We start from the raw sequence: 12,202 nt of genomic DNA on the forward strand, positions 1-12,202 counted from the left end.
CTCATTCCAGACAAAGACTTGTACTTAAAAACTCAAGTGATTCCTGTGATCTCCATCAGGAACTTTAGTAGGACAACCAGGAAAGGCTCAGAAAAGACAGTCATTATATACTACTTCAAAAACGATACTTTCCTTCCTCAGATACAGAGCTGAGGTCAATAAAGGAATGATGGCCCAACTTTTTGACTTATTCACCAGAACAACCCATTTCTTTTTTACATGAATATGTAACCACTGGGCAAATTTTTCAAAACAAAGTCAGTTCTCAGGACATCATGTCCCAGACTCTAATAACACGTGTCACCTTTTATGTGACAAAAACATCAGAGGGCATCAACTGATATTTTCACACTCTCAAAAGGTGGGTGGGGATGTACATATAGGACAAACTGTTCACGCTTGCACCATGGGTGGTGCCACGCAGGAAGATGTGGTTTTGTGTGTATTTTTTCACAGGTGCCGCCAAAATAAAAGAGCGCCACTTTTGAATTTAGCGTTCGAGTCACAGCCACCATCATTGGCTCTTTAAGAAAAGAGGAAGTGAGAGTGTGGAGGTTTCACCACAGTTAATTCAAAATATGGGAGGAATGTGGGGGCTGCGAACTATTGACATAAGACTACTGTGCTTCTGCTTCTTTTAAGAATTTATCTTTTTTTATCATAAAGACTCCAAACGGATTATTTTAGATTATTAAAGCTTCAAACAGTACATTACATATTAACCAAGTAAAGGTTTGAATGGTTCAAAAAGCATCTGGAGCCTCCAAATTGAGTTAATGCTGGAAAAAATAAAGCCAGCATAAGAGATATGCCATTAAATGGTGAAAGCTCCAATAACTCTTTCTCCTGAATATTGGTGAGAAGATTTTTGTCTGAGTTCTAAGTTTCTCCCTTTCAGTCCTCCTTTTCTTCAATAAAGTGAGATGAGATCCTTTGGGATTGATCTTAAGGAAAGCCTCTCCTGTCAAATTAGAAGGGCGCTGTGTGGAAATGTGAAAGCAGAGAGGCTGACGTGAGAGCTGGTCGATGCATCGAAATTCCCAGCGGTCTGGATTAAAACCCTCATAGGTCTGAAACGATGAAATTCTCTCTAATACCTTACTGTCTGTTGTCTCCCTTAGCATAGATGTGCATGACTGCGCATGTGTGTGTTTCAAAAGCTTTAGCTGAACTTTTTATTTTGCTCTTGATTTGAAGTGGAGCCTAGATCAGCCTGATGAGGAAGTCAACTTACAACTGTTACACAATGACTCACGAAACACCTGTGGGCAGTGACGTGAAAACAAGTGTGCCTCTACTGAAACATCTAATCAAAAATGATTCAATGCATGCTAGTCTCAGTTTTCCCACGTGTCAATGTGGCAGAGGGTGTTTTTTTTTTTGTTTTTACCCGATATAATTTTCGGCGTCTGGATCTCCACAAAGCCCTTTTTGGTGAGGGTGTCCCTGAAGAGCTGGCACACACCTGACTGCAGGCGGAACACGGCCTGGCTGGTGGTCGTCTTTTCAGGAGAATACACAAAAATAAACACCATCAAGACGGTTGCAGTGATTCATCTACGTTATTACACAACCATGACAAATGTGTGAAAACAAGACTGCCAGTTTCTTCAAGGACCTCCTGTCTATGTGAAGGGTGTGACAATTATTTGTTGGCAACGGCAACGTGTTCAAATCCTGGAAGAGCCGCAGAAACTTAGAAATACCTTTATTTATTGTTTTTTTTTTAAATTGTGTTTCAGTATTTAGATTATCAATATAAATACCGAAACCAAGGTGAGACATAAAACTGCTGTGAAGAGGTTACTGTAAAAACCTCATGCACAAAAGCCCCCAAGAGTCAACAGTTGGGTGACAGAGCATGTCAAAATGCCAGTGAACACTCCCAGAAATCGACTGACTCATTTCAAATGACCACAAGATTTCTACAACTGATCTTGTCTGGTTTTCAAGTCTAGTTACCGTACATCATCATGAAGTCAGACCTGGGTCTTTTCAATACATAAATGCACAGTTCTGCGTTAATTAAAGTGCTTCACATCCCATTTCTAGTGCCTGTCCGGTCCTGAATAGTCTTCGTCTGACTAACAGCCGGCTGACTCGAAATATGATCGTGTCTAAATCCTGGAAAGCTCATTAATCTGCAGACAATGCTTCAGGGTTGTCTGGCTAAAACTTTTCCATCATTTACAATCTGGGTGCTTGACAGAAAGTAGAAGTGCAGAAAAATATAAAACGTCCCTGCTTAAAACACTTTTACAAACCTCTTTAAAAAGGCACTGAAGCAAATCATTCATTCTACTATCACACCACCTATGACTCATTTGTGTCACACATCACACATGGGGCTGTGCCCAGCGTTAAACGTGGGGAAACCGACCTAAAAACCAGACTGTGTAAGACCTAATTTAAAAATTCGAAAGCGCTTCCTGTTTACAGCAAGTCTGCAGCGAGTAGGCGTAATAGTGAGTGGGTTGGTGGGTGGCAGTTACTATCCTGAAACTGGCAGTTCTTCTGATGGTGAGGGGCCTCATGAAATATACCTTACTCTGGTATACCTCTCAATAGTTCATACCTCCTTGAAACCCAGCTGCGGTGAACACATACCACACAGAGGTTTCAAAGCTCAAAAAATTTAAACATTTGCCAGCATCCAATTACGGGCTCATCATCGTACTCAAGAGGCCGTCGATATGTGTACTTGGAGGTTGACCACAGTCTAGTGCTGGCATCATTGTTCATACAGCCTGTATGTGTACAGTATGTGTGGTAGTCAGCATACACCTTAACCCTTCCTAAAGCAACCTGAAATACACAAATCTGCATTAGGACATTTTGCTTTTGCGCTTGTATCGAAATCACAGCTCTCTTCTCTTCAAAACTTTTAGACCTGTTCTGATAAAACGCAACTGGCTTTACTTTCCATCTCCGATGCTTACATGTGAAACTTCACGAAGAGCCGGAGCATGAAGCAAAGGGAGAATGGTGTGTTTGATGTGGATCTGAATCTTTCTTGAAAAATGACAGGACGGGGAATCGGTCTTTGTAGAAAATGAGTTCTCAGAGTTTTCTTCTTTCCTTCTGGTTTATGATAAAATTTGTTGTTGGGTGTCGCGCTTGTCTGCGTTTGTAAAGCCAGCGACATAGGTAACACAGATTTATCACCTTTTTTATTTGATCTAAGGAAGCTGGATGCAGTTTTTATGGACCAAATATTATGATTAATCACAAAATAGCATGACGTAGGTCTCATAATCAATCACATTTCTTACATCTTGAAGGCTGAGGTAATGGGAGCACTAGTGTTAGAGGATTTGTTTGGACTCCAGCACGTCCGGATGACAGTCCAGAAACTGTCTGCAAGTCCAGCCGTCTTTTAAAACGAAACTTTTAAACTTTAAAAATGTTCAAGTTAGAAATGGAGTTTCATGTGAACTACATAATTATCAAAGGCATTTTATGGTTCCCTTCTGAAGAGTTTGGCAGTGTGGGAAGCACTTTATAGCTTCAGCGGGCTCTTAAGAGCAAAACTGATGACAGACCCAAGTCCATGAGCTCAAAGTGCACAGTGCTGCAGAAGCAGGTGTTGTTGTGAAGCTTGTGAACAAAGTGGCTCTGTGCTGTGGTGTTGCTGCCTTCCTGCCAGTCGTATCTTCCATGTGGGAGGAACATATCAAAACAATGAGACACTTTGCGGCTTAGTGTCTTCTGCTGCTCGCATAAGTTTAGCACATCTCTCAGCACTGTATAAGATTCATATCACCAGCCCACTAAATCACAGCCTTTTCTCTTTACTTTTAGAGGTGCGCTGGTTTGTTGTTTGCATTCCTTCACAAATATTTTACATTCACTCTCCAACAGCCTACATTTGTGGTAGAAGTTTTCTGTGCTCGGAGACAGGATGTAAGCTGAAAAATTATTGTTGTTATAATGGCAATAATTTTTTTGTTTTTCAAATCCATGTATTTCAGCCAACTCTTCCAGGGAGACATTGAGGCAACCCCAAGACTTCGGGTAGGACATCCTCACAAAGGAAGCACCCATAAAGCATCAAATTTATAATCTTTATGAACACCTTAGTTTAAAACAGCTAAAAATTCATCATTAATCAACTAAAATATTACATGTATCAAACCAAATGCAAATTTTCACAGACTCACATGGTCACAGATGATAGAAACTTACCCTGAGATCAATCACTCTGTTGTCCAGCCGGGTGTCCTGGTTAACTGTGGCTCTGCCTTCCTGAATACAAACACAAAAACACAGTCATCCTACCAAAACCTCCTCAGCCTATGAAATATTAAAAATCATTACTATTCATCTCCTCCTATTCACACAGGAGTGTTTGCCGTCAGTGTTATGGAAGCATTTTAGGGGCTTTTCACAACTCACAGGGAAAAACTATAACAAAAAAAAGAAAGAAATACAAATCATTTTTAGCTTTAAAGCTATTGGCAGCTTGCAAACCTAAAACAATGCAATCAGCCTGCAAAAACCTTCCTGGGAACAATGCAAAACTACCATTCTCCTGCAGCTTTACCACATCTACCTACTTAGCTCAGTGAGTATAACAGAGTCAAGTGCAATAAAAGACACCTGCAATGTGGGACAACAGGACAAAAAGAATATAAAGAAAAGGAAAAAGGTAACAACTGAAAAGTAAATGTTTCATCACAGGAAGAGCCGCTCCTTCCAGGGTCGTGGATGTCAGGCTTCCTGAGAAGACCCACAGGGGTTTGAGCTAATAGCCTGTGTAGCCACATCCTGCTCCAAACAGCCACACGCAGAGGGACAAACTGTTAGATGGGCAGACAGTTAGACAGACAGGGCTGTTGAGGCTAGTGTCTCTGGGGAAAGCAGGTGTTGCTACAAGTCTGTGACTGACATGCTGAATCCCAACAGAAAACACCTGAGACGCTGCTACAGCTGCAGATATTAGCTTACTGGATAAACAATGATGGGCCCTCAGCTGTCTTTGGTATTGATGAGACTCATATTAATGTGCACGCATGTACAGTGCGATGTATAATTCCACAGCAGATACGATGGATCTAAAGCTACGAAAAAAATGACATCCTGCCGTTTTATGTGTTAAGCCGATTCAACGGCTACATCAGGAATGTTATTATTGGAAAATTCAATGTTTCCACTTTGCAAATCTGGGAGCTGAAGCTGATCCTCTATACTAGAATAATCATCTTTTGGTTTGAATCAGGAAACAGAGCCAACTGCTTTGAGCTGGAATTCCGCTTAGCCATCGTTTTTTGGTGCTGCTAAACCAGCAGCCTCAAAGGTTTACATGTATTTCTAACCACCTATACTGCAGCTAGGAAAAAGAATGGCTTTTTAAATGCTTCATGATTTTCTTGAATGATTCTGCATCACTGCACAATTCCTTAATTGCAATTCAGAGAACTCCCTCAACACTGGCAGCCGGCTCTTATAAACACTGTGCGATGAAATCACCATTTGCATGAGGAGGGTGATTCAAACAAGGTGATTAGGTTTAATCAGCCAATCCTTGACTCTGCCAAAAACACAAATCTCCATTCTCCTCACTGAAAACAGTCTCACTGAAAGAGCGCCGTTAGAGCTCAGCATGCACAGAATGCGTTTCCATTTTGCTTTTTATATAAAGTATTCAGATAAAAACGGACTTATATTCATTGTGTAGTCAGACTAAACCCATCTGTGCACTCCATGACAGTGAATGGACTCGCACACACACAGTAACTATCAGGCCTTGTTCTTTTTACACTGAGAGTCTGCTTTTAGAAGTTTTTAAGATACCTAAAATGCTGCCAATGATGTCCAAATGAATAATAATTACTCAGCTAATACTCTAACTGCACTTTGACTCCCCTCATCCATCCCCCCATTCATCCTCACCTCTTCACCCTCTCCATCAGGCCTGACAGCGTCCTCCAGCTGCAATGGGAGACGAGGCTCAGCCTGGCTGATGACAAAAATCTGAGAAGGGAAACGATAAAAAAAAAAAAAATCACAAAAAATTAAAAGTGTGACAAACCACCGATGTTTTTATTCGATGCTGAGACAATGGAAAGTCCCGGGACTCCAGAAACAGGTGAAGAAGGTGAAAATGAAAGAGGCTAAAAGCTGCATCTGTTAAAACCTCATCAATGTGTGAGAAAATCACCTACGTGCTGCTTTGTGTTTTTATGTTTTTCATTTACATTGGGCATCATAGCAGAGAAAATCTCATCCCATTCACCAAAATTTGATGCATTCACTACATCAAATTCTTTTGCAGTACAGTACGTAAGAGTAAAAAGGAGCCTTGAGGTGACTTTTGTTTCATTTTCTTGGCATATAAATAAAATGGATGTTACTTAAAGCTCAGATACTGCGTTAAATCAAGAGTTTAAAAGGAAGAGTTAAATGGTCAATGCGCTACAGTGAAAACCTCTTTGGTACCTGCTTGAATAACATGAATTATGGATGCTTCATTGTCTGGGTGCGTACGCACTGCATATGCTGGGAGGCAAAATATACACCCTCTGGTATTTTTATTTATATGTGTAGGAGACATCTGCGGCTTTAAAAGCAACTGTATTATCTTCTCTATGTTTACATGTCTGTCTGCTAAGAAGTGCCCATTAAGGACTGCAGTGAAAGTGCCAACCCTTTCAACGTGGAGCTCGACGTCCTGCTGGGAACAGCTCTCGATCTTCTGCTCCACTTTCCTCACTGTCGCCTCCACATCGACGATGCTCTCCTTGGTGATGCTGGTGGAAACATTCAGGGGGAGGAAAGTGTAAGTGATGCACGCTAGTTACAAAACAGATTTATCTGTTTGGAAAGACGAGCAACTGTGAAAACCACATATCCGTTAAAGTATGTACAATGCTTGTAGACAAGTTTTTACATTTGTCACGCTTTTATGCACCGAGGATAGTGCGGGGTATATGGGTGGGTGATTTTTGACTGGGCGGTAGGTTTTTTTAAGGGTTTTTTTCCCCCTCATGTGTTTTAAAATAAAAACAGCACTGATATTTGCATATGGGCTAATTGACATACCGCAAGAGCTTGTGGCGTACGAAACCACATTGCCCTGTTCATAATAATCGTGAACGTGAGACTACATTAGATTCAAATTAACAGGTTGCAACAAGGCAGAATATGCTATCATTTTCATCATTTTCATGTATTTTTTAAACAAATGGGTGTCTGTTGGTGATTGTTTATCTCACATGGGAAGAAAACAAAACAAAAAACACCTGCAAAACCATTTTACCCACTAAAATTTATTTTAGGCCCCATGTGGTGAAATTTCTATCACCACATTATTTGTCAAAAGGTGTTTATTTAAAGACCTGGGTGAGACTCGGGCCATATCAAACAGCTAAGCAATTCAACAACAGTTTTTAACTCAGCTGGAACGATAAATTATAGCAATGTGCACAATCTTAACTTTCTTATTGAAACAGTAATTTCAGTCACAAAGGAAAAATAAACAAGCACGAGCACTGGGGCTCGAGGGGGGATTTGTAAGCTTTGATAAAACTTGCCTCATACTACAGCTCCTGGAAAGTACCCAGCTCTACTACAAAAACTCTTTGACTTTGAGAGCTGGGGTAAGAATTTCCCTCTTGTGAGCCACAGCATACCAGGGGAACCCTTTCTAATTTCCTTATAATCAGTTTTAAACAACAGTGCAGCATCCCCCTGCACAGGCTCCTCACTGAAACCCAAAGTAACATCTGAGGTACAACGCCCACTGTCTCACAGCAAACGGCCAGATGGGAAACCCGCTGTAATCCACCACTCGTCCTCATTACAAAGCAGTAATGAGGGACCGAACGCTGGGGTACCGCCGTCCCTTCAGCCCCACGACAGCTGCCACCAGACCCAATCCCCTCCAGTCGGAGATCAGCTAGATAAATAAATCCCCACATTAATAACCTCCGCTGCAGGACAAAAGTCTAATGACAACACACTGAGCGCACACCAACAGAAACAGATTCATTCAACACAAGAAGGAAAGAGAAAAGGGAGCGAGCGCTCGAATCAGTGATCCAGGAAGGACAAGCTGACTGGTTCGGCAAGCCTGACTCCAAACTGCCTCTAACTTTAGCTGACTGAACAAGTGTTACAACATAAATTCCTGGCTGTAGTCGCTTTCAGATTTCTTCAGCTTCGAAGTTATAACATGTATCATCTTATAATACCACTTTGAACCCCAAGAACCAACAGTAAAATCAGCATATCACTCTAAATGGCCTCATATCAGCATTAAAAAGAAGGATTCTTGCCTCCTGTCGATGACCTCAGAGGACAGTGAATCTCATTTACAGGTAAATGAGATTTTAAATCTCAATGGGTTTTTCCTTGTTAAATAAAGTAATAAATAAATAACCCCCATCAGGTGATGACACGTACTCTTCCTCGGCCACACAACAATTATGAAAAATAACTAGTTTTTAACATAACTGTTCCTTACTCTGCCTCCTGTCAGTTTTAAAATCCAAATCTGTGTACATCCAGGTACAGTACAGCATCACAAAGTAGTGCTGTTCACAAAAAAAAACAACCAACAGTTTTAAAAAGCGCTCTGAATTAAACCGACCAACTCCATAGCAAACAACTGACATGTTGTTCCTTTTCAGAGCTCAGCCACAATTTCTTCGCTGCTCTACATTCAGCACTTGAGAGGTACTTGAGAGTAAAGGTTGAGCACAGGCAGAAGATCACTTAATTAAACTGTGAGAATGGACGGATGATCACTTGGACATGCAATACAAGTAAGGGGATTCTCAGCAATGCAATCTCCGTCCTTAGAGCAGTTATGAGGGGATTTACTTGTAATCCAGGGTCTCAATCAGCTTGTCAATCATCAGACCACATTGTCTGACACTAAATGTGCGCCACAAAGCTACAGGAGTGATAGTGCCACCTGTTCTTAGAGATACAACTACAAACAGAAGCACAGCAACAATGTTGTTTTGGAAACCTGCTTGGTAAGCAACTGCAAAGTGGTATGACTTTGCTGTTGTTTAGTTCTGATGCAAGATGGTATTGTCTTGACAACCATGTCATCACTTTCACTTGCTGTGGTGTTAGGCTGTCAGGTGGCATAAGATTGCAAAACAATCCAACTGTCCGACCACAACATTGCAGAACAAGACTGAGGAAGTGCTGCACATAAAAGAAATCACTGGTTACAAAAATATGTTAAAGTGCAAGGAGAACACTATTTATATATAAATTTATATATAGTAAAAGGCACCATCTTTTGACGTACCCTCATTTTCAAAACATAAAAAAAAAAACCCAAAAATTGCCAAGTATCGTGCAGGGCCTCTATAAGCTGCCCACACAGCCCAGTCCCACTGAGGAACATGAACACTCCACAGGAGCTCGTGTGGTTTTTGGGACCTGGATGTTCGGTTCTGTGGCGACTCTGTAGCTCAAGCATTTTTCAGAGCATCCTGTTGAGCTTTTTTCCTGGTCAGGCTAAACCCTTGGCTTTTTCGTAGTGTCGCTCGGGCTGTTCTGGGGCAGTTTCAGTGCACAGACAGCGCACACCGTCCTAATGAAGGAGGCTGCTGCTGTCAGGGAGTGTCGGTGTGGATGTTGTACACCGGGGATTACCACAGCAATCGAATTTTAAATACATGGTTGGTGTTATTCATTTCATCTGTTAGGGGTTCAAATGTTGAGGCTTAAAGGAAATTACAGTTTGGAGCTGCAGACCCCTCTCTGCCCGTCTTTGGAGCTATTTTGAAAGCCCCGATGCCATATTACAACAGCGGCAAGAAAAAGGCCAACTCAGTGACTATAAAGAGGAACTATGGCTGTGTCAGCAGCTGGTGATACTTGTTACAAAGTTAAGGTCAAAACTCTGGTCTGAGCAGCAGTGACCTTGACCTCATTAGAAAAATTTGCCTGTGTCTGGGTTAAATTTCCCATGAACCTCATGATACCGCAACAAACTTACACCGAGATCTCAGGGCCTCATTTCTGAAAACATGAACATAATGCGTGCGTGTCAAATGGTAATTTAGGCACATGCTGCCCGTCATCAAACATTTAGCAGCGCCGACTTGTTTACATACGGCTCAGACAGCTGTGTACATTAAAACCAACGTTCATTACTTACATCTTTCATCAAGTCTCGTGTTTTCAACAAACCGTAGCAAAAGAAAGCCAATGTTATCACAAGCATTACATGAAATTAATATTTGTTCAGCGGTTAGTTGTGTAGTTTTGTGTAGTCTAATACAACAGACTGTTTTGAATGTATTCAGGGTGGATCAAGGATCAAGGTAGGAAAAACTCTGGGGAAATGCAGCGTGAGCAGCGCCTGCTGCCAATGAGGTCAACGTCTCGAACGTCCCGTTACGGAGGTTGACGACACTCCAAAGATGTTTGGCAGTTTTCAATCAAATCGTCTCATGCCAACTTATAAGCCTCAAATGTTTAAAAATGTTTTAAGCCTATCAGAACATCACACTTGTGCAACTAAATAGTAGCTACACTTTAAAAGAAAAAAAAACACACACACACACACATTCATTACTGCAATCCCTGCATTGCTTAAGATCAGTGTTATCCCATGTCTTAACTGTCATTTCAGTCTTGCAGATTACAGTCGGGGTGTTACCTTTTGCTTAATTTAGCAATGTCTAAGAAGATGTATTATGTGATAATTAAGTTCTTCCCTCTTAAATTCACTAAATACTGGGCGTACTTCAAAATAACTGTTTGGGTTTTTTTAATGAATAAACTGCATATTTCAGTAAATTACATCAGGTGCATCATAAATCATCATGCATCATTTTTTGTGTCAATTTAAAACCCCAATAGGGTTTCTTTTTAAACAAATAAGCCCTGCTGCAAACCTCTAACGCGAGCCTAATCTAACATCATTATCAGCAACACCCCTTTTGTTTCTTTAATAAAGTGCACATCCGTGGATGGTTATGTCCATTCATCGACTACCAGTAATGGGCTATAGTTTGGCTGCTAACATGACTAATGATTCTTGGCTCTTAATTATTTCTCCCTCCTCTGATCCAAGGAGCTGTATCTGCCATCTTGACAGGAACTGCCCCATTAGGCCACTGCTGTATTCCGCCCTGTTGAAAGCCAGCTTTTACTGCCAAGTGAAAAAATGATTGATTTCCCCGCCCTCCACCTCGGTCAGACGTGTGAAAATGGATCAGTGGACCGTTATGGCCAAGGTTTTTTTTCCCACCATTGTTTCTGCCCTCTCTGACAGGAAGAACAGTCTCGGTACTTACTTTGCGGCAAACTTGACCATCTGCTTGCTGGCACGATCCCCCACTGCGACCAGTGCCTGCACGTTAAACTGCTGCTGACGCAAGACCAAGAAGCATTGCTTCCCTGAAAGCAAAACAACAATAGATAGAGCTCGCTTTTTACAATACAAGCATAACAGCCTTGTCAGAATAATACCTTGGGCACTCTGTCTGAAGCTAAGTAGGTTTGTTCAGTCAAAAGGGCTGTGTGTGTGACTTGAGATGAGTGTCTCACAGCTGTAGGGATCAGATGAAGTGTCAAACATTTGCAAACAGAGCCTTGTCTTTGAAGAGCACTGTGTGGAGAAAGGCTGATTGCTACCTTCCTATCAAACATATACAGGGACCTAGGAAGAGTGTAAACACGTTAGCCACAAAGACTGAGGGCAGGAGATAATCAGACCACCCAGTTACTTTGATGTTTGTTGCCTGTGAGAACAGGGCGGGTGGTGGAAATAATAGTGATGCCAAAATCCCACCAACAGATGTACCTCATCTCACACAATTCAGGATGTTATTCTGCTCACACAGACATCCTACAGCAAGCAGAGAATGAAGACACAAGTGGAGAGGAAGTGACTCTTGATTCTGGAAGTTATCTTTAAAGGAAATGGTTAAAAAAAAAAAAACATCACAGAGACTATAGTTTATTTGCAAAAGGCTCACTGTTTATGGAGAGGAGCAATAACCAGGCAAAGCTCAGAGGGTTATTGTATTCAAACAGTGAAGCTTCGTGACTGCCAGCAACTGGAACTGAGGGGGGACAGGTTATCTGATCTTCCAGTTGGCAGTGACAAGCTAGCCTGACGGTGATATCAAAAACACCTTCAGGTTGTCAATCTGCTTAACAAGGAAAGAGTGGAAAAACAAATCGGCTTTGTAACGCCTCACAATCTTAAAAAAAAATTATTTCACAA

General features: G+C 41.4%; 1 protein-coding gene across 1 annotated transcript in view; it reads right to left on the minus strand.

Annotated features, from left to right (window-relative positions):
• dars1 (aspartyl-tRNA synthetase 1) overlaps window positions 1-12,202 on the minus strand; it is a 31,658-nt gene that overhangs the window by 6,803 nt on the left and 12,653 nt on the right. Inside the window, exons 6-10 of the mRNA XM_026143952.1 lie at window positions 11,268-11,370; window positions 6,647-6,749; window positions 5,893-5,973; window positions 4,186-4,245; window positions 1,391-1,502 (exon numbers count right to left, since the gene is read on the minus strand). Of these exons, the coding sequence (XP_025999737.1) occupies window positions 1,391-1,502; window positions 4,186-4,245; window positions 5,893-5,973; window positions 6,647-6,749; window positions 11,268-11,370 (459 nt within the window). The remainder of the gene's footprint in view (window positions 1-1,390; window positions 1,503-4,185; window positions 4,246-5,892; window positions 5,974-6,646; window positions 6,750-11,267; window positions 11,371-12,202) is intronic.

Source organism: Astatotilapia calliptera, chromosome 16 (assembly GCF_900246225.1).
Source record: "Astatotilapia calliptera chromosome 16, fAstCal1.2, whole genome shotgun sequence".
Taxonomy (NCBI): domain Eukaryota; kingdom Metazoa; phylum Chordata; class Actinopteri; order Cichliformes; family Cichlidae; genus Astatotilapia; species Astatotilapia calliptera.